Source organism: Macrobrachium nipponense, chromosome 7 (assembly GCF_015104395.2).
Source record: "Macrobrachium nipponense isolate FS-2020 chromosome 7, ASM1510439v2, whole genome shotgun sequence".
NCBI lineage: Eukaryota > Metazoa > Arthropoda > Malacostraca > Decapoda > Palaemonidae > Macrobrachium > Macrobrachium nipponense.
In genome coordinates, this window is record NC_061109.1 from 85,002,366 (window position 1) to 85,025,786 (window position 23,421).

The window sequence follows — 23,421 nt, forward strand, 5'->3', positions numbered from 1 at the left end:
CATAAAAACATACAAAAAAATGGAAAACATTGTATACAACATTAGTAATACTATGAAAAATTGACTGACCAATATATTAGTGGTTAGTACTTCCAGTGCTCTTAGGAACACATGTAACACCATTAGTATGCTGTTAGAAGAGTCATTACAAGATAACACGTTCAAAGTTAGTAAAATGCCATGGATGCAAATCCAGTTGATGAACTAGAGTTAAGTAATGATCATAAAAGTCCTCTCTAACCAGCGAATTATCTAAGTCAAACGGAAAACTCCTAATATCAAGAAAACGTTTTCTCTTAAAGGTATTCTAATTTATATTAAAGCTTTAATAGTACTACTACTCCTTAGTAAGGTGTCTTTACCCACCTCGAAATGAAAAAGCTATGTGACATTATCAAACATCAAAATATAGAGAAATGATTTTACAAGACTAAAAAGATACAGTAGTACATATATAGTTTTGTACTTATTTTGGAGGGAATATTCTTAAAACAGAAAAATGCACAATTCTGGTGATATGGCCCTTTGAGCATCTTCATACACATGCAATGTTACAATAATTTTAAGAAAATTCCCTTGCATCTTACAAGGACTAAGGAGTTTCTTCCTCACTTCTCACACTGCTACACAGTGTTCAGACAGGAAATAAGAAAGGGAAGGAGCCCTCACATACAATTAGAATTTGAAATATTAAATGGAAAAATTTGCTTTACAATACTAATGCCAAATCTCTTATGTGAATCTCTGCTTTTCAAAGTCTACCAAGTAAAATTCACATCATATAAAAATAAGAAATTCTCATGCACATTTATACATCACTTGTTTTTTTTATCTCTAAAGGGATGCAGAACATCTTAAGAGGAATGTTATTTTTGAAATATGTATATATTCAATGCTCATAAGCTAATGTAAACTGAAGCTTTGGGGCAGACCATATATAATTTACAGTACGTATACCTACAAATGAGCTCAACTGTTCTACTAATCAACCCCAGTATACTGTACATACAAGTTTCTATCTTCAGTCTGACTGAACCAGAGACTCCTAAGAAACAAACTAAAGTCCTTCTTTAGACACCGTACTCCACCAAACTTTATCCAGAACTTCCATAAAGAAAATGGGCAACGGAATATAGATGCCATCAAAATGAAATCTCTCAAGAAATTATATCAAAAGAATTCTTAAAAATCATCAAACTATGTTCATGGAATTGAGTAATCCAACAAAAATAAACACGTAGTATTTTAAAAGGAACACAGTTTACTGACTAACTTCAGGTTTTCCTAAAATTCCAGCTGATCATCTGAATTTGTCATTGTGCAGTGTTTAATTAATTTCTACTCTATCTTTCAATTTCTGATGACACACATATGCATTATTTATTGTGCTTAACTACGCTTGCCTACGTGAATATCAGTATACATACTTTGCATTTTCTGAGTACCCTATTCTTGGGATACCTAATAGCTTACACTACTGAAAATGTAGGTATTAAATTTTCCTAACAGTATTTTCGTAAATTTTTTTATATATTTTTGAAATCTACTATCAATTATATGTTAACTTACAATTTAGTCCAATGTAACTTGGCAGTATGCACTGTTAATGACGGTTAACATTGGCCCAAGTACCTGAAGGTTAAACATTAGCCCCAAGTACCTCCTATAAAGTGCCACTGTTCAACTTAAGATACTTTTTAAAATCCTTGACACAGTGAATAACAAATTATTTTTTGGGGTGAAATGTTGCGCAGTGCTCCTTGAATCGTCAGGGGGTATGCAAATAACAGGGAAAGCAAATTCGATTTTTCATATCACCTGCCAGGCAAAATTCATGGAAAATAAGTGCTTATATTATCGCACATAAAAAAGTGTGAATCTTAAACATAATTCTGGAGAGCAGTCACAAACTTTGGAGCTAAATGGCAGAAACTGCACAAAACTGAAATAGATTAATATTTTTTTGGTCAGCTGACCTTCAAAGGGCTACAAAAAATATGTCCATATATGTACATACATATATGAAGACTGATTCTCTTAACAGATAATACATACCAAGATCTCAACAAAATCAGAGCATTAGCCTAGGGTATCTACAGAGGATACCCCAGCTCCAGTAGAAAAAAAAGACGGATCTGTACCTTGAGCATTACATTACCAAACCATAAAATTTTGGTTTTAGTCTTATTCCCTTACCAATTGTAGAATTTTACATACCTTGAGTTGCTCTCACACACTTGTGTGTAAATTCTTTCTTCATGAGACAACTTGGTTTAATAGCCACTGCTTAATATTTGCTTTTCATTACAACAATAGTTTATTGATTTTACACAGCATAACTAGTATGCCCTACAGTCACATTTTATGATTTGTAGTCTGCTTTCTTACATCAGATTACTATGTATTGTGATCTTCTCCTACAGCACAATCCCGGGTAATCATATATTTAACCATATTTTTGGTACTCGCTAGTCTCCACCTGCCAGTCTGGACTATGGCTAGGGGAGTTTTAACCCTTTACCATCAGCACTAGCAAATGTGTCTTTGAATTAGAAACCTTTTCTTAGGCCACCATTCATTTATCATTTGAATCCCTCATATGTATGGGATACTTTTTTTTGGCAGACTAAGCAAAATATAAACTGCCATGCAAGGCATAGCCTTAATAAACTGAGCACCCACATGGGTAATCACCACAGCCATGTTAAAATGCACCCTAGAGAACTATATTGGAAAAAAATTTAAATAATAGTCACCTTTTACAGAAGGGGAATAAAATCTGCTACCCACAAAAAGTGATGCAATAGTTTAGCAAAATAATAGCTAAACATTCTGCTAAAACAAAAATTAAAATGGGAGTATCTGACTACATTTGCCAAATGTCAACAAAGAATGGGACTGGGTTGCTTTGTCAGTATTTACTGAAACAAAATTGTAGATGGTATGAAGAATAGTTCCAGTTACTATATATGTTCAAATTATTGCTTTGGTGGTATCACTGGCTACAAAGTTTTAGGTGTCATCTTGAATCTACGGCATATCAATTACTATATTTGAAAATTTTGTATCCAAAGAGAAGAATACAATGGAAATGCTTTCACAGTTACCACTTAAAATAAACAAACAATAGTAAAATAAATACTTGTGACAGTACGTTCATCGTACGACTAAATATTTCCATACCTACATAATGAAGTTTTAGTCATTATTTAATATGGCATTAAAATAAAAAAAAACCTGATCTGGGGCAATAGACAGGAGAGGTATAATGTACTAAGGTGTAATAGGCAAAAAAATATTTAAGATATGTAAGATGTTCCAAGAAGGTAAGCTCCCTTGTTTTACCTGCTGTCACTCACTAAGTCTATTTTGTTTCTAGCCTATATATGGGTGCCAGAAGGTAGCTCCTTGTTTACCTGCTGTCACTCACTAAGTCTATTTTGTTTCTAGCCTATATAGGGTGCCAGATGGAAGGTTGGAAGAAGGCATCAGATGTAAGCCTTCTGCAATAAGTTTATGTCTGATTTATAGACAAAAGTCTAATAAGACTGAACATGAAGCTTGGTATGACAATGGAACTATGGTATACTGGAAAAACTTTGTCAATTTGAAAATAAATACTGAATGACCAAAATAGGTCCCAGTGTAAATTTTACAATCCATCCGTCCAATTTGAAAATAAAGCTTTAAGACAAATATTAAAGACTTAAATAAATTTGGCAGGCTAAAGATAGGTTTAGGAAAAGGTACCTCAAAAGTAAAATTAAAGGTTTCTTCCTTTACATTATATAGGATGGAAAGGTGGGAGTAATTGGAAATGACATGGCTTGGGACATTTCCCTTGTACAACCCTTGGGAGAATGAGTGAGACAAACATCTCTGGATAAGAATACACTGTAGTCACTGCTCTCAATTTCTAAGGCCTCCATAAATTAATGTCTTTAAGGTGGCTTGGATTCGATCACAGAAATTTTTATGGTTTCTTAAAAAAACAACAGTCCTCTCAAGTCTGCATTACTTATTTCCAGAAGAAAACACAGAAATAGAAAATTTTAAAAAAATCTGTGCTACTGTAAACCTTTCAAGATATAAACACGTCTGATGCTTTGGGAGTCGAATTTATGAAAATCTAATTGTAAAGAAATGTTCTCAGGCAATCTAATTTAATAAATAACAAAATACATCAACATACAAAGAAAATTACTAAACAAAACGACTCTGCTAAAGAATAACATATAACACTAAACTAAATTGCTTCCTCCAAGAGACTTGTTCTCAAATGATGAAAGATGGTAAATTCTTTAGAGTAAAGCACACTCCTTCCCATTCTTTGTGTGTTTATTTTTCCCTATATACTCTCTAACCATTCCTCCTCCTCCTATTTCTCTGTCTATCCTTTGAAGCTAACTTTCCTTCAGAGTGGGTATAGTCAGCCGTCTTATCTCGCCCAAGTTTACACCACACTTCGAACTGCATTTGGTCATGGATGCTCAAGTTAAGGCGCCTGAAGACGTTGCAATCCGGAACTGCAATCATCAAAAGGGAGGGGGAGGGGAAAGGGAAAGGTATTCATCTTATTTTCCCATGACTAATAAATGGAATAAAAAGATAAATCAGGCTACATTACTCTATATGGTATTGTATGCGGCACTGGGTGTTAGGTGTCAGCTCTGTAAATGATATATGTGAGAATTTGTGAGTAAGAATTATATGCTTCAGGACACTTTTACCATCCTTGAGGTCATAAAATGATGTCAGGATTAATGGTAATTGTGGGTGCAGGAGAGTGTAACATGACTGATAAGGGTATAGCAATGAACATTCATACTGAAACTTATCAATGAAAAGATATGGTACAGATATACTGGTGACTTGAAAGAGTTTTTAGATCAATACTCAAGTTGTTTACAGATGATAAACTGTAAAAAATATTAACCTTGGCCATGATGATAAAAACCTATATGCATTATAATAAACTGATGGCCCGAGAAGTCACAGGAATTTTTATCTAATACAATGTAAGTACATGAACAAAAATTAGGTATCTCACTCAAAAGAGGCAATCTGAATTTCGAAGGTGAATGAAGTATGTACACCATTCAAAATTCCATACAAACATGACCAGCCAAACCTCACCTTATCCTCCAACTCCTCCAAGACATAAATCAACTAACAGCCCACTGCTGAGCACAGTTACTCGCTATTGCACCTACCCTCACGTTCTTCTGGATCAACAGTACAGTTCCTGCGTTCCCCAAAACATGGCCTTTTATCCATTCTTTTTACATAGCAGTTATCACGGCTTGCAGCAGGAACCAGGAAATGTCGAGTCCTTGTTATTGCTCCTTCACCACAGGTCACAGAGCAAGGGGACCAGTCTGTCCACTGGGTCACAGCACAATCAGGACTAATCTGAAAAACATTAATATAGTGAAGTCCAATTAATTAAATAAGCCTCTGTATACAGTGTATGTATGAACTTGCTATACTTATAAAATTTTTAGTATGGATCTGCATACAGCAGTGCAAGTATGATGAGCACATAAGGAATGTAGTACTCAAGTAGCAGCAACATGGCAACTGTCAAAGAAAATAGATTTGATTTTAAAAATGAGTGACAACAAAATATTAAGACTGAAATTCTAAAATGTAGGATGGGAAGACTGTATTATTAATGAAGAACTGAAAAACAAATTTGGTGTCGAGCAGCTGGAAAATTGAAGGATCTCAAAGATTAAGGTGTTTTGTAAATGTGATGAGAGTTGAAAAGCAGTAGATTTAGCAGCATCAGGATGAAGACTTTAAGAGGACCCAGGAAATCATGGGCAGAGGGACAAACTTGACCTTGTACAAATTCAGTCAGCAGTTCATACGATACGTATATACATGAGGGTAGTGAGTACTCATTTCACATCTGATCCCAGAAAGAGAAAAGCTAACATGAAAATGTTTATGATGAATGATGATATGGACTTTAAGTGATTTTGGTTATGCAAATATAAAGAGGAGCAAGGGCAGCTAATAGGAAATTTCTGGTTGCTAATAACTACTACAATGAATTAGATGGTGAAAAACTGTTCTGAATCCAATTCCAAGTAAGTGCTATTATCTATGGTGTTTTGTACTAGACATATGACAAAGCTTGGTCACTGACAGTAGATGACATTTAACTAAGTGATTAGATGTCTGAATGAAAGCAAACTGAGCAATACCAGCAGCAAAGTGAAAATGAATTGAAGTAAGAACTTTAAATTTCCATATAACCAAACAAATTAAACTTTTAAAGTACTACGTAAGTTTAATCATATGAGTGATGATAAATTCACACTACTTGAAGATACTATACAAATAGGAAATCTACTTATAGATGTACTGCTACACAAAAGTCTACCCCACAGTATTTACTTGTATGAAATGTGTATAAAAGAATTAAAGATGATATATAACTGAAGAAATAAGAAAAAAAAAAAATAAACAAGCATCAGCTTGGTTGCATACACTTCAGTGTGACAAGTGTCCCCGTAAAACATATGCCAAATCTAATGTATGAACAATACAGCAAGGCAAGGACAAATATACAATCCCATGTTTAACTAGCAAAAATTTGTCATCCCACATATTAACTCTTTTTGGTTCTTTCGTAAACTAAATCACCAGCTCAAAGCAGAAGGAAGCAATTTTTTCTTGCTTGGAGGATATGTTGAACTGTACACGAAATATCTACGTATTAATCACTAGGCCCTCCGTAAATAAGCGTAATTGAAAATTACTTCTTTACCTAGAAGTATTGTTTCAAAAGGAAGAACTAACATAGTTGGTGCAGCATCAAACCTGCAAGAACTAAGTATCAAACTTTCAAGAATATATATCTGAAATACTATGAATATATACGTATCTTACTTCGTCTCCTGGATCATCATCGCATACTGGTGTGTCAGCAACACAGGTATCTTTTTCTGTGGTTGGCTTCAAGCATTTTTTTCTACCCATGCGATTAAGATAACGACGATTGCGCATGCGCTGACCTTCACCACAAGTAGCCGAGCAATGTGACCAAGATGACCATTCTGTGGTAACACAGACACGTTGGTCTACGGTGTCAATTATCTGTAAAGGAAGATCGTTCCAATGACTGTACCTCTGATCTCTGCAGTTGACAATAATTCCTAAAAACATTTGGAATTATATAAAGAATGGCAAACATTTGTCAATAAAATGTTTGGAATTATATAAAGCAATGACAAACACTTATCAGTCACAAAGGAATAAACAGTACATTACAACATAATTATGTAAAGAATAATTATAGTATACATTTAAATAAAAAATCATAACTGATTAAGAAATTTTTTCTTTACGAAACTTCAAGTAGATAGAAATCAGCTGTGCCGACCGAAGAAGGAGATAGAATATGAGGAGCCGAGGGTGGAATCAGCCCCGTGAACGACCCAGGTTCAGGTGGAAAAGGGAGGTCTGGCGCTAATGGGCACTCCTGTGCCACTGGCATGGAAGTCTCAGACACCGATGGGCGCTCATGCATCAACGAGGGATCCGGAGTAGAAATACGCTCGGAAACAGAGATATGGCTCTTAGGAACAGCACATACGGGAGCCATAGCAGGAGACAATTTGCGCCCTGGTGTCCTAGATCGCTAGTGAACTGTAACTGGTACAACTTGAAGGGCCAAAGGTGACACTGGTGCCGAAGCGTGCACCGACCTCGGATGCTCATGTCTCGCTACACGTCGGGAAAAGTCTCCTTCCGGATGTTTATCAGAATTATCTGAAGAAAATGTCTCTGGGCTCTCCCAGAAACTAAAAGAAGGTTTAACCTCCTTTACCTTTTTAAGTGGTACCTGATGAGTACAATTGAGATTCCACTGCAGACCTTTTCAATAGTCTGGAAAAGTCACTATCGCATTGATGAACTCAAGGAAGCAATTCATTCAGATATGAGACTGCCTTACGTATTTTGATACAAGTCTTGTTACTCTTGAAGTAGATGCCTTGAAGTATGGGCTGGGAGCTGCTCTGATGCAAGATGGGAGGCCAGTTGCTTTTGCCTCAAAGTCCCTCTCACCAGCGATATCATGTTATGCTAATATTGAGAGAGAAATGCTTAGTGTTGTTTTAGCACTAGAACATTTTCATTGTTTTGTATATAGTAAAGCTGTTACTGTAATTAGTGATAAAAACTGCTGGTAAACATTTATCTCAAGCAACTTAGCCAGGCTACCCAAGGCTCCAACGCATGTTACTTCGCATTCAGTCATATGATGTCACCATTAGGTACAAACCAGGAAAAGACTTAATTTTTCCCGATTATTTATCAAGAGTCCGGTCATTACCTGGAGCAGGAGTCCAGCTAGAGCAAGCAGTTCATCTCATACAGATCTCGCAAAGAAAGTTAGAAAAAGTCAAACAAGCTATGGACCAAGACTATGAGCTCTCCATACTCCAAGGGCAAGTGACAAGCAGTTGGACTGAGTCAACCAAAAGCTTGCCAAAGTAGATTCGTCAATATTTTACAGTGAAAGGCTTTTTATCTGATGAAGATGGTGTTATATTTATTCTTTGAAGAACGTCTATTAGTCCCTCCGTCAATGAAGATGGAATATTTGAAGAGAATACACGAAGGACATCTAGGAATCTCTAAAAGTCAGATCAGAGCAAAGGAATGCCTGTATAGAATGCATGTTTAAGGATATTGCTGGGAATGCCCATTAAATGCCAGAAAATACCTAAATGAACCTATGCTGTCACATTCAACCCCCAGTCTCCTATGGCAGTTTATTTCCAAAGATCTTTTTGAATGGGATAACCAGAATTTTATTATTGTAGCTGACAATTTCAGTAAAATGCCTTTTATTAAGCAGCTAGGCCAAGATACCATGTCGAGAGCTGTCATAAATTTTCTGGAAGAACTTTTCAGTATCCATGGCCCAGGCTAGATTCTGTACTCTGACAATGAACCCCAATATTCATCTGCTGAATTCAAGATTTGTTGAAGAATGGGATATTATTCATATCACCAGTAGCCCAAGGAATGCTCAATCAATTGGATCTATTGAGAGGATGGTAGGTGTAATGAAAAATATATTGAGAAAAGCCAAAGTGTCTGGCTCTAATATCCACAAAGCCCTACTAGCATACAGGGCATGCCCTCTTTCTAATGGAATGAAAAGTCCTCGTGAACTCTTATTCAGGAGGAAGATATCGAATAACCTTCCTGTTAAAGTGGAGGCAACCCCTGATCTCATTGATCATCACTTCAAGCTACGGGAGACCAGCAACAATTCTATATGCAATTATGATCTTCACACATGTTCAAAGTTGAATGAGTTATTACCTGGTATGAAGGTTCTTGTGCAAAACGGCAAGAATTGGTTTCCTGCTACAATGAAGTTAAAAAATCCTGAACCCAGTTTGTTTACAGTAATCACCCCGAATGGTAATGAAATAAGAAGAAACAAAGTTCTTAAAGGAACTTTCCAGGAATGGTGTAAAATAATTTGCATTCTGGGAGTTTCCAGCCAATGACACTGATCGTGATGCAACTGTGTAAGACAACAACAATGAACGTCCTAAATCTGACAGTTTTCATGAGCATAAGAACATTATTCATCATCTACCTGAAATAGAACCAGTGATGCCATCATCACCTGTTAGGCGTCCCATAGCCTCTGTCCCAAGTGAAAGGCCCATATGAAACTCTGTCAAGCCCATACGCTACAGAGAAGACATTTGAATTGAAATGAAGTACTGTATATAAAATGTTCAAGTATTAATATTTGCAGTGATGTAGTGTATTCAGTTGTGAATTACACCATACAGTGTCTAAGTTTGTTCCAGATTTTGAAAGCATGTTTTCCCAAAATGAATCAGTTGTGTTGCATAAGAAAATGTCCTGTAATTTCCCTTTATATGAAAAGGGAGAATATTTTAATATGATGACTTTTGTTGTGATGTATGAATCCATTGTTTTGATTTCAAGTTGTAAACATCATGGACTGACTCGTGCCTACCTCAGCAAGAGAGTTATTCAATAAAGCAACGCCATTTTATAGGGTGTATCATTGAGACATCCAACCATATATTAACAGGTTATACATCTACTTATAAAAATGAAACGCTGATCAGAGGTAAAACAATAAAAACATCTTGAAACTTGAAATTTAATTGTAGTATAGCTCAAATATACTAGTTTATTCCATTAAACAGCCAACTGTCGAAAAACTTAAGAATAAAATGACAAGCATTTCAAAAAAAGATTACAGATCAGACTTAACAGGATTTGACAAAGGGGTGGCCTGTGATTGTTTTCCCTTATTATTGCTTATATTTTTCAAGATAATAATTCCTCTCACATACAACTACTAGCATGAAACTGTTTTTATGTCCTCTACTTCATATCTATAGCTGTTTAGGCAATTAAAATAGATTGATTATCAGATCATACAGGTACGGCCTACTTATAGATATACTGGGAATTTAGAGTGCAGTTCAATGAGATTTTTGAAGGAAACTATGAATTGTAGTTTCCACAAAGTTGGCTTTGTGCCTGAAGAAAAATCTACACACTTGAAGACCTCTTTCCTTTGCAACATGTATTCTGATTTCTTTGCTAATACCTACTGTGTTATTGTTAGAATTATTCTGGTAAGTTAATGATTAACTACAACTGGGTAGCCTGTGGGGTACTACGTAGATATGTAAAGCAGTCCCCGGCTTATGAAGTTTCAAGGTTACGACGCTTTTCAATTATATTCGTCAGAAATTATTTCCGGAAATTATTTCCAGGTTTACGACACAAATGCAAAATAATCAATATTTGAAGTTTTTTTCATGAAAAGTGCAATAAAAATGCAGTTTCCATAGTTTTCAATGCACCCATAGCATTAAAAGTAAGATGTTCTTAGGATTTTTGACGATTTTCCGGCTTACGATGATTTTCGGCATACGACGCGTCTTAACATAGGAACCCCTGTCTAAGCCAAGGACTGCCTGTACTGTTATGTATAGTTTATTCAGTACACGAAACTAAAATGAGGTCTACAACTTACAGCTTCTGGTTCGATAAAGCTACCTCCGGGGCAGTAAGTAACCGACGCAGCGCACATCTCCTTCTCTTCTAACTGCCTCTGGCAATCTGACATGCTTGCCTTCATCGGCATGAGGTAAGTCCTTGTTCTTGTTCTCAGTCCTTTACCACAAGTCGCCGAGCATGTCGTCCAGTGACTCCAAGAAGTGACGTGGCATTCAGCTGAAACAAGAGGATCCTTCAAATATGGGTTTTCAAGAAACAAATACAAAATTACAGTAACTCTTGAACACTAATTTATCTACATCTCGCCATTCATCTAAAGTTTTGCTTCTATTCCTTTGATAATTTATTATTAGCAATTCATTAACACCTTTCATACACAGGCAACTCACCACGTTTTCAAGATAAGCTTTCAATGCCAGAAAATTGTCTTTGCTCAATAAAATGAAAATATTTGTTGCTTTGTTTTAATCATTTATAGTCTGATGCATCTATTTGTACATAAATGGGGGGCCAGGTGATGACCCCAAGACCTTTGGATCTCCTGACAAGAAATGACAGCAGAGCGAGGAAAAATGAAATATGCAATCCTAGTGTTGGACACTAGGATGGCAAAGCTGTTGCAGTTCCGTTACCCAGAAAGGGACCTAAATTTTGCCTGAAGATTCTCCAGTATACCAAAAATACCTATTCAGTCATTAATTCTTTACCTGCAGTTGTAGACTGAAATATGAAATGTACCTGTAGGTAGTCAAGCTGAGCACAGGGAACTCTTGGCCATTCAGTGTTCAAGACAGGAAGACAGGGAAGAGAGGGAATTGGAGTTGTTGCACAGCAGTTCAAAGAGCAGAAAATGAAGATTAAGTACAAATATCTAAAGGTGAGTGTGTTTGTAAATATAAGAGTTAAGGTACTTATGTTTGTTTGACAGACATTTGCTGCTTAATATGTGTGCATATAAAAAAAATTAAGGCATGTGTGCTACAAAAAAAATCCTACTGTAATTAGGCCATGTTATAAAACATACCAATCAGCTATCATGGAGGAGATGGCTGACATAGCTTCTCAGAATAGAACCTGAATTCGACAGCAGCGTTGATATCAACTTATGTCTCTCTTGATGGCTGAGTTTACTCTCCAAGTCTACAAAAAACACTCTCGTCTTCTATCACTAATTATTCATACCAAGAAACTGACCACTGAAAAATCAACAATCAACCTAAAAAAAAAAAAAAAAAAAAAAACTTACGTCTAGAATCATCATCCGAGCGTTCAGTGTAATCTGTCGCATAACCTGGGAGAAGGCCTGTGGAAAAAAAGAAAAACAATGAGATCATATGGAAGGAACAAGTAATAATAATACTCATAAACGAAATACAAAACAATGATTTTCACAATAGTAATCTTTAGAATCGGAATTAATTTCACTAACGTATCCATGAAATCCAAATTAAATACATAATAGGAATTCCTGATATACAGGAAGAGAGGTGCAAATTTTTTAATCAACAGACTCATGATACTTTATAAATTAATAGACATCTTCAAAATAAAATGGATGGATATATATTATTACATCATTTTGAACATTTTAATTAAGCAATTTACATGTTTTGATTTTTTAGAAGCATATGTGAGCGTGAAAAAACTTTACAATTGTGGAGCAATCTGAATGGATAAGATATCAACACTATTCACTATACTACTATACTTTTCAAAACATATACATACATACATACATACATACATAGACATATATATGTATATATATATGTATATATATATATATATATATATATATATATATATGATATATATATACACTGTGTGTGTGTGTGTGTGTAAGTTTTACCATACGCTTTTCCCATTACTGTTGGTGTCGAAAGAAGGCTTCTAGATTCGTGCCCCATTTCTGACCCTGGTTTCAACCACTAGCCATCTAACTGTCAGGAGCATGAGTCGCTGCTTACGTCAACTGGCCATACTGAGTTTTTAATGTGATGCAAATGTGGTTTTCAACCAATCGTGATTTAAAAAATAATTACGTAGAAGTTTTTCTCGTTTTTCCAAAAACACATGGTAACTGCAGATGCGATGCATAGCTCATTTCGAGTAAAAAAAAAATCCTAAAGGTATTCTCTTACAAGAACGTGTCACAACTGTAACACATTCAGGCAAGTGGTATTCCACTTGAGAAAAAGTCGACCAGCAAAGGTGACAACATCCAATGCATTAATTTCAGCTAGACCTACTACGGCTGCCAAGTCAATATTCTAAGCTGGCATGAAAAAACAGAAGGAACGTTCAGTTAATTACTACGACTGGATGTTCAAGTCCAGCTTTGTTTGTTTGTTTGTATGGCGTTTTTACGTTGCATTGAACCAGTGATTTATTCAGCAACGGGACCAACGGCTTTACGTGACTACCGAACCTCAATGGAATGCCTGAGAATCGAACTCGCGACCACCGAGGTGGCAAGCCAACGCCATACCGACCACGCCACTGAGGCGCTACTGGCTATCATAGTGGATGGAGTTTCAAAGTTTTTATCTGCTTGCTTCCCGTTTCTTTCAGATGTTATTCTGAAAAGGCTGCGCTCTTGTTGCACAAGTCAGGTTACATGAGAATTTAAACTTAATTGTTGTCCTCTTGATGGGTCTGTAGTATTTATTGCCTCAGTTACTCCATTTCACAATATGCAGGACTTTCAGAGAATTTTAGCGATTTCATTCTGCAGTTTTCAACGAGTGCATTTTCCCTCTTATTTAAGGCATTCTGCAGAGCCCTTTTGAAATCTAATGACACGTTCTTTACACACATACCCCACTCACAGAATTTCACCGAAACCCGTTCTTAACATTTTGAGACATGTGGGCACTAACTGACATGCAATATACAGGTAAATTAAATCCAGTTCCATTCAAAACTCACATCTCACTCTACTTCTTTACCTGTCCTATCAAAGTTGAAATATCACATCATGACGGTGCTAGTCTGACAATACTGAATAAGAGGTGTTCGTTTCTTTTAGGAAAATGCTCTCAGCAGCTAAAATCAGAGCAAAAGTATTAAGGCAACAAATCAATTCCAGCAGCAGACTAGAGCAACAAAATAGAACACGAGCAGCTTACTTGTGTCAGAGCAAGATTTTTCATAAACCCTCTGCCTGGTGATGGTGAGCCGAGCTAGAGGTTTCATGGGCAAACCTGTAGGATCATAGAATGGAGACTTGGGGTCGTTGGGATAGTTGTTGGTGATTCGTCGGATTTTCTCTCTTGGGATAGTTGGAGCATTGGCAGACTGGAAAAAAAAGGATACAATAAAATGGGCACTATCTTCACCACTCTTTTCTACTCGGGACATTAATTTAACCTCACAAAACAATTTCTTAAAAGCAAAATACTGTGTAAGGAATTTTTTATAGCAAAGAACACTATCTACAGTTGATATATGGTGTGCCAGGTAAAAAAAAAAATGATTCTATATGATCCCAAACCAATTCATAAAAAGGGACTTAGCAACAAGACCCATTTTTACGTTTTTAAAATGGCCAGGAAGTGCCTATTACCAAACAAAATTCTTACTACGTAAAGAGACACCTGTATTTTTGTAAATGGAGCATTTATTCAGAGCTTGAGAGTGCAAAACAATTACTCTTATGTAGTAACCTTTAAGGAAACCAAAGCATTATCTTTAACGGATGATTGAAAATGGTGCCGGTCAACAGTACCTCATAGGTGACACCAGAATCAGTGCCTGCGTCCCAGGGATAGAGATTCAAAGTTTTCTGATCCACCCAAGAGCAGTTCCTTAGACAAAGTTCTAAAGCAGACACGCCAACAATCCAATCCGGACTGGGTCCTGAAATATAAAGATTATATAATACCTACTACAGTTTTCAATAAGTCGCCAAAGCTATTTTTACACATGCGAAAGCATATCTTATCTCCTCATATTTTCCTTGTCACGAAGAGTGTTACACACGAATAAAATGACCCTGGTATATTTGAACGAATTCATGTAATCAAGATAGGAAATTAACGTCTTGATAAATTAGGAGTTGAGTAGATCACCTTTCCATAAAATTAATGAATCTATGCAGAGATAATTAGTCATGAACCCCAATAATAGCTCTTGCGTTAAAGCTTGCACAAGTGCAAGAAGTGTGAAGTTGCTGATCTTTACAGTTGATAGTGCTCACTGGTGACAATGACGAGAAACTAAAATGAATGGGAATTTTTTCAAACTGTTAGTAAAAGGAGAAATCTGGGAGGAAGTAGAAGAAGAGTAGGGTTGTGAGATCCACCTAAGGCAAATAAAAGAGTATGCAATTATGAATACTTGCAAGACGAGAGAAGAGGTTAAAAAAAGAAAGAAAAAGCAGGATTTATGCAAACACTTTGGAGGAGAAGAGGAGGGTGGCCATAAAAGTTTGAAAACAGAAAGCGTCTGTTGACTCAGCTCTTCATATTAAAGTGGAGAGTGGGTGTTGGATGCGAATAAACAAAGAGGACTATGGCTAAGAATTGTGGAGATACCAAGTGGCTAAAAGGTTACTATAGTATATCCGCATTAACCGTGCATCTGATGTCTAGGCCAGTCCCTTACGAAGCTCCTGATTGGCTGTTGATAAGCCAATCACAGGGCTGAAAACCCCCAGTCTCTCTGGAGAGTTCACATAGGCAGGATGTATGCTCCACCTTTCCTGAAGGATAAGTCTTTCAAAAGTATCCCTCAGGAGAGATGGAACATACATCCTGCCTATGTGAACTCTCTCGACAGACTGAGGGTTTCCAGTCCTGTGACTGGCTTATGAACAGCCAATCAGGAGCGTCGTAAGGGGCTGGCCTAGATATCAGATGCACGATTGATGTGAATCTACTATAGTATTGAAAGGTCGACCAAATTGTTTCAAAGTTTTGGTCACTCGGAGAAAATGGAAGAAGAAAAAAATCTGAAAAAAAAAATTATATTTCCGAAGTGAGGTGAGAGGGGAGGCGAGGACTTGAAAACGTGATTGCCTATGATTTTGCTAAAGCCTTTGGCAACAGTGAGGAACTTCCTACCTAACATGGATACCAGGGACATGAGGTGGTGTCGGTTGTCGACTCGGAACACTGCGAAGGTCTTTCCGTTGACATTGGGGTACCAAAGACCTCTGGCTTTGATGATCGTCCTAATGTGGTCACTCTGGAAAAAAAAAACGATGCTCGTAAGACTGCTTGCAGCAGGACTACTATTCGTTTCTCTCAAAGCACAAATAAAAGTTAGGCTTATAGGTTAAAGACAGTATACAATGCATTTGTGTCATAAATTACTTGTCTGAAAATTAATGTGTAAGGAAAATAACAAAACAGAACTTGTATAATTAAACACAATTAAACAACATTTTTATAATATGTTCAAAGACATCTTTAGATACTGTTGTATAATTGAACACAGTTAAACAACATTTCATAATATATTCAAAGACATCTTTAGATACTGTTGTATAATTGAACACAGTTAAACAACGCGCTACGAAGCGCCACTCATCACACTCGCATAACTTCGAATGATAACGGAAAACAAATATGAATATAAATCTCTATTCTAAAAATGCTAGACTCTTCCGCTAACTTTAAATGCTTAACAAAATCCTTGCTGGATACAAGCTTGGATAACGGCTTTAAAGGCATACTCAACGTGTAAGTAGAGCAATGGGCATGTTGACCTTGTAGCCTTTTTTTTTATAGAAGAAACAAGAAGACAAATAGAAAGGAAGGAAGGAAGATTACAGGAGTAATGAACGACGAAAATTGGGAAGAAAAATCCAAAATACGTCATTTAAGATTAAGTCACCGAGTCTTGTGATTCGAGGAATACCAATTTTGGAAGAGGAAGAGGAAGAGGAAGAGGAGTAGTTCTACTCAAGAGCTCCACAAGTTGAGGGTAGCAGTGCCAACGCGCCTACGAAGCGCCACCTCCACCCACCTGTTGCTTGAGCTCGCTCTCCAAGGCCCTCGTCGACCCCCACTCGGCAACCTGACGGAGTCCATCCGAGCTGAAGCCGCCATACTCCCAGACGCGGTAATTGGCGGAATGCGAAGCGCCGATGATGTCGGAGAAATGGGTAAGGAAGGCATTGCTGGGGAAATCCTTGGGATGGGTGTGGCGTGACCACATGCCTTCGAACGTCACCTGTAAATGCACATGAAAGAAACGTTAATTAAAACGAAAAATGTATGATAAAACCGCCTCTCTCTACGATACCATGGAAACATTCAAATGGGGAACTGCAAATATAACATTTTAGAAACTGTTAAGAGCTAGAAAAGGGAACATTCAAGAACTTGAATTACAGTCGACAAAGAATACGGGGTCCTGTCTATGTGGGTCGACAGGAAGGCCTTCTTAAAATAAATCGAAAATCGATGAACCGCCTCTCTTTATGATGTCATAGAAAGATTCAAAAGGGGAACTGCATACTGTACATAACCATTTAGAAACTGTTAAGAGCTAGAAAAGGGATATTTCAAGAACGTGAATTACAGTCGACAAGGAAAAAGGGGCCCGTCTATGTGGGTCGGCAGGAGGGCCCTCTTAAAATAAATTATGAGGATAAACTTGCGGTAACACAGACTTGGAGAAATTCAATATCTGAACAAACACTGATCTTCTTTGGCTAGTATTTACGGTGCATTTCTTTAGAAAACGTATCCTAACTTATCTGACCATTTTTAAAATAATGTAGCAACACATGACAGAGATCAACACCCCTTTGAAATAATTCTCCAGTCCACACAATGACGAATCACCAGTCATCACCTCACGTTTCCCCTCAGTAAACGCCAATCAGAAAACAGTAAGACCTTTACACATTTTACATTGGCAACAATAATTAACGACCAACTCATTCTCCTCCCGGCCTAATACGCGTTTACTATAGTAGATACATCAACCGTACATTTGATGTCTAGGCCAGTCCCTTACGACGCTCCTGATTGGCTGCTGATATGCCAATCACAATGCTGGAAACTCTCAGTCTCTCGTGAGAGTTCACATAGGCAAGGTGTATATTCCACCTTTCCTGAGGTATACGGCTTTCAAAAGTACCCCTCAGGAGAGGTGAAAATACATCCTGCCTCTGTGAACTCTCTCGAGAGCCTGAAGGTTTCCTGCCCTGTGATTGGCTTATCAACAGCCAATCAGGAGAGTCGTAAGGGATGGCCTAAGTCAAATGCACGGCTGATGTGAATCTATAGTATATTTTTACTGACAACTGCGAGAAACCGTCTCAGTAACGCCTGGTCTATACATTCACCGTCAGAATAATAAAGGTACGTTTAACACACAAATCAGCATAATTTATTTATCTTGGATTGAATTGAAATGAATATGGAATTTAGGCAAAAGGCCAAGCACTATGACCTATGAGGCCATTCAGCACTGAAACGGAAACTGACAGTAAGAGGGTTGAAAGGTGTAACAGGAGGAAAACCTCAAAGCAGTTGCACTATGAATCAAGTGTTAGGAGAGGGTGGAACAGTAAGATGGAAGAGAGAGACTATGAAAAGAGCTACAGTAAAAGTAACGAAAGGGGTTGCAGCTAGGGGCCGAAGGCACGCTGCAAAGGAGCTTAAGTAATGCCTACAGTGCACCGCATGAGGTGCACTGATATTATCATGGAGATTGGAAAAGGGATCCTGAAAATCATTACCGATGGCTATTTTTTAACTGGCATTTGATTAAATTACCCCATTTAATCACTATTAAACTATGTAGCGATAAATGCAATGCCAAGAATGACTTTTACATAACACTTGAATGTTTGTTTGTTTGTTTGCATGGTGTTTTTACGTTGCACGGAACCAGTATGGTTATTCAGCAACGGGACCAACGGCTTTACGTGATTTCCGAACCACGTCGAGAGTGAACACTTGAGTGTTTGAACATCTGACAGTAAGCAGTAGAACGTGCAGGCATTATATTATTACTTATTATAATAATTTCACGTGCTTAGTGACCAAAATATGAAACATTCTCGTTCTCTTTGTTTCTTGTGATGGCACTGGCAGTGGTTGATTGACTGATGACTGACTGATGACTGACTGATGACTGACTAAATGCCTGACTGATCTGCTTCCATGGACTGGTCAAAATCGCGATGATGGAAGTTAACTGTTTTTTAAAATGGCGAAATAAAATATAATGCATATCCACTTCGTAAAATTTGTCATTAGAAATGCAGAAGCAATATGTAAAAATGCAAAAATAAATGAACTTTCGCAAAAAAAGAAAACGCTGCCTTGAAATAATTGTACCCAAAGAATGAATGAAACGAAATTTGATGAATTAAAACGATACGATTTAAAATAAGACCATTTCAAGATATTAGCAGAAATAAGAAATTAAAATTCGTAGTTTGAAGGAGCCGAGATGTCATTTCTGAACAAGAGGTGAGATAGACACACTAAAAATTAGGTGTACAAATTAGTACAAAAAATTACATTATCCTTCAGGAATTCTATTCAAATATAATTATAAATCGAATACAGATAGGTTTCAAAGTAAATCAACTCTTATTTACAATTGACACAGAATTCTGGCTAGTTCTAACCTTTATTTAAATAAAATAGAATCTACTGAGATTAGAGAGCTGCAATTTGGTATGTTTGATGATTGGAGGGTGGATGGTCAATATACCAATTTGCAGCAGCAATCCTGTGGCCTTAGTAGTTTCTAAGGCCTGAGGGCGGACAGAAAACATGCGGACGGACGAACAATAGTTTTCTTTTCAGAAAACTAAAACTCGTGAATTTTAGAGCCAAAATCAGAATTCAACGAAAAATAAACCAAGCTGAACACGAAGATCACGAAGTGAATATATAAAGATTAAGATCTTCAGTAGAGCAGATGCAACTGGAAAAGGAGAGAGAGAGAGAGAGAGAGAGAGAGAGAGAGAGAGAGAGAGAGAGAGAGAGAGAGAGAGAGAGAGATTAGGGAAAAACTTGCTGGTGGGATCAAGTCAGATTAAACGAATTACCGAATATCACTTTAATTCATTTAATGGACTTCGATCCTTTTAAGTCTTTCGTCAACGAAGTCGTCAAATAGTTAAAAAAAAAATGAAGATCTCAGGGAGTATATTTGCAGGAAAATGCAAAAAAGGATTACGTGCAAAACAAAGGGCCAAATACCTTTTTACAGATATAACAATGATTAAATAAAAAAGCAATAATACTATATATATATATATATATATATATATATATATATTATATATATATATATATATATATATATATATATATATTATATATATATATATATGAAGCTAAAGTGTAAGCCATTACGTACATTCACATAGACAAGAGAATGCGTTATTATATATAATTAGATATAAAGTAGTTATGATGTGTATGTGCCACATCAATAAAATTCGCAACTAATTATAGTATTACGCGTGAATTTATATTATTATACTACGAGGCACAACAAGATTTCAAAGTATTGGTATTCTACTAGGCTGGGGACTCGTTGTTCAATAAATGTTTATTCTGGCTTGTCTACGAATAATTCAAGTATTCGTTAAAAGTTTTTTTTTAAGTTTTCTATAATGTATTGATTCCCTAAGTATTAGGCTAATTAATAATAATAATAATAATAATAATAATAATAATAATAATAATAATACTCTTACTATAATGGGCGTTATGTCTGTCAGTCCGTCTGTCATTCAATCACGGACAAACGCTGGTCCGATGGGCATGAAACTTAACAGGGTTATAGTGGGGATCCCTAAGATGGTTTATAATGGGGTTTCATCCCACCCCCCTTACCATGCCACCCATAATTTGCTAATAATAATAATAATAATAATAATAATAATAATAATAATAATAATAATAATAATAATAATAATAATAATATAAGACGTTTTATGTTCACCTGAAAGGTAACAGAAATAGTTTGCCAGCAAGAGCATCGTATTTATTTCTCTGTTTTGTCCAATGTGCATAAATTGCTTTCCCAATAGTCCGATACTGATGGGAGTGTTTTCTCCAAGAACCCATAAATTATGGTAACGTATGCATATGAGGTATCACTGCAAAATGCGGGAATTGAGAGTCGACGCCAGTTGTGGAAGCATTTATCAAAACGATTGTTTTTTTAGTATTTCCTAAAGCTTAAATTCATAAGCACGAAACGGTGAAATTATCAGTGAAATAAGTCTCAAAATGGCGTATTCACGTACGCACACAATTATGGAACCACTGCAGTGCAATCCAGCGTATTACTTTTCCATCTTCACAGAGCAGCCAAGCGCTGGGACCTAGGAGGTCGTTTGGCGCTGAAGCGGAAATTAACAGTACTATAGTAGATTCACATCAACCGCGCATTCGGTGTCTAGGCCAGTCCCTTGCGGCGCTCCTGATTGGCTGTTGATAAGCCAATCGCAGGGCTGGAAATTCTCAGTCTCTCTCTCGAGAGAGTTCACATAGGCAGGATGTATCTTCCACCTCTCCTGAGGGATACTTTTGAAAGACGTATCATCAAGAGAGGCGGAACATACATCCTACTCATGTAAACTCTCGAGAGAGACTGAGAGTTTCCAGCCCTGTGATTGGCTTATCAACAGCCAATCAAATGCGCGGTTGATGTGAATCTACTTTAGAAAGGTTTGGAAAGTGTGACGGGAGGAAAACCTCAAAGCAATTGCCCTATGAATCAATTGTTAGGAGGTGTTGGAAAGGAAGATGGAAGGAGGAAAATATGAATGGAGGTACAGTAAAAAGGAATGAAAGCAGTTGCAGCTAGGGGCAGTATAGAGACGCTGCGAAGAACCTAAGTAAATGCCTACAGTGCATCGTATGAGGTGCACTAACGGCACTACCTCCCCTTATGGGAGCTGACAATTTTACCTTATTTCAGAGCTAACCCGTGTAATAATGGGTTTTTCAGTATGGAGTAATTTTACGCTAAAAAATCCAAGATTTAAGGAATTTTCTCGTAATATATATTCGCCTGAGAAAATTCTTAAACAGCGGCTCAATTTGTTTTGTTTGTTTGTATGGCGTTTTTACGTTGCGTGGAACCAGTGGTTATTCAGCAACGGGACCAACGGCTTTACGTGACTTCCGAACCACGTCGAGATTCATGAACTTCTACCACCAGAAATACACTTCTCTGATCCCTCAATGGAATGCCCGGGAATCGAACTCGCGGCCACCGAGGTGGCAGGCAAAGACCATACCGATCACGCCTCGGAGTTTTGTTTTCTATTTTTTTTTATTTTCTAATGACGAGGGATGTAAAGTTTTATTTTACAGATACTTGGGTCATGAAACATCAACAGAATGCGAACACCGACTGGAATGCCCGATAATCGAACTCGCGGACACCAAGACCATACCCATCACCTCACTGAGGTGCTTACAGCGAGTAGTCCACTTCCGTCGTTGACGTACCGCAAGACAGAGATATACGAACGCGGGTACGTTAGAGAATATAAAAATATAAATGAAGTGATTTGAAGTTGGGTACGCGGATGAGTTATAGGACTATAAACACAACCACGATGAAAATGTGAAAAAGAGTGACCGGCCCCATGGCTGGGAAACTGCGCGGGTGTTATGACTTATTGTTGTGTAAGCATATTTAAATAAAATCATATTCTTTCCCCTGGGCAAGGATGGCTTCACTGAAAATAAAACAGTTCACGTCAACTATCAATTCATCATTACACACGTACACACATAATATAAATTTTATCACAACACCGTGAATCATATATGCTACAAGCATTAAGCTTCGAATGTCCTCTAATCTCTACTAATTCGCTCTGCCTGGCAATTAATATATTTGCATGTATGTTAATCGAAAGGGGATTTTTTTTTAGCTAAGACATTCGTCGGCTCGTGGGCTCGAACCACAGAACCGAGAATTCAGGACGTACAGTGAGGCGCTTACCCATATATACTATATATACTATATATATATATATATATATATATACATATATATATATATATATATATATATATTATATATATATATATATATATAAAATATACTTTAGATAAAGAAAGTATAAAATGTCTAAAAACACAAAACTGCACGAGTTTCAAGACTGACCGGGTGTGTATGTACACATACCAATATAATTACGAGCATAACGAAAATTATACATGGGATTTGAACTATTCACGAGAAAATACACGGAAATGTGCATTAGAATACAAACACCTACACAACCACACACACATACACACACAAAAGGCGCAAAAAAATAAATAAATAAATAAATGAGAATAGAAGACGGCGACAAAGCACGGTCCTAGAGAAAAATTTGCATCCTGCATCATGAGGCGACAAAAGAATCTTTGGGAAAACGCA

General features: G+C 36.9%; 1 protein-coding gene across 4 annotated transcripts in view; it reads right to left on the bottom strand.

The window, feature by feature from the left end:
• LOC135217000 (spondin-1-like) overlaps positions 1 to 23,421 on the bottom strand; it is a 958,013-nt gene that overhangs the window by 25,341 nt on the left and 909,251 nt on the right. For 3 of the 4 annotated variants that reach the window (XM_064252561.1, XM_064252562.1, XM_064252564.1), the window contains 9 exons: positions 17,017 to 17,223; positions 16,110 to 16,233; positions 14,774 to 14,904; positions 14,175 to 14,343; positions 12,293 to 12,349; positions 11,063 to 11,262; positions 6,901 to 7,107; positions 5,214 to 5,412; positions 4,365 to 4,526 (listed from right to left, as the gene is read on the bottom strand). In XM_064252561.1, coding sequence (XP_064108631.1) covers positions 4,365 to 4,526; positions 5,214 to 5,412; positions 6,901 to 7,107; positions 11,063 to 11,262; positions 12,293 to 12,349; positions 14,175 to 14,343; positions 14,774 to 14,904; positions 16,110 to 16,233; positions 17,017 to 17,223 — 1,456 coding nt within the window. The remainder of the gene's footprint in view (positions 1 to 4,364; positions 4,527 to 5,213; positions 5,413 to 6,900; positions 7,108 to 11,062; positions 11,263 to 12,292; positions 12,350 to 14,174; positions 14,344 to 14,773; positions 14,905 to 16,109; positions 16,234 to 17,016; positions 17,224 to 23,421) is intronic. The other variant, XM_064252563.1, reaches the window with a different exon arrangement.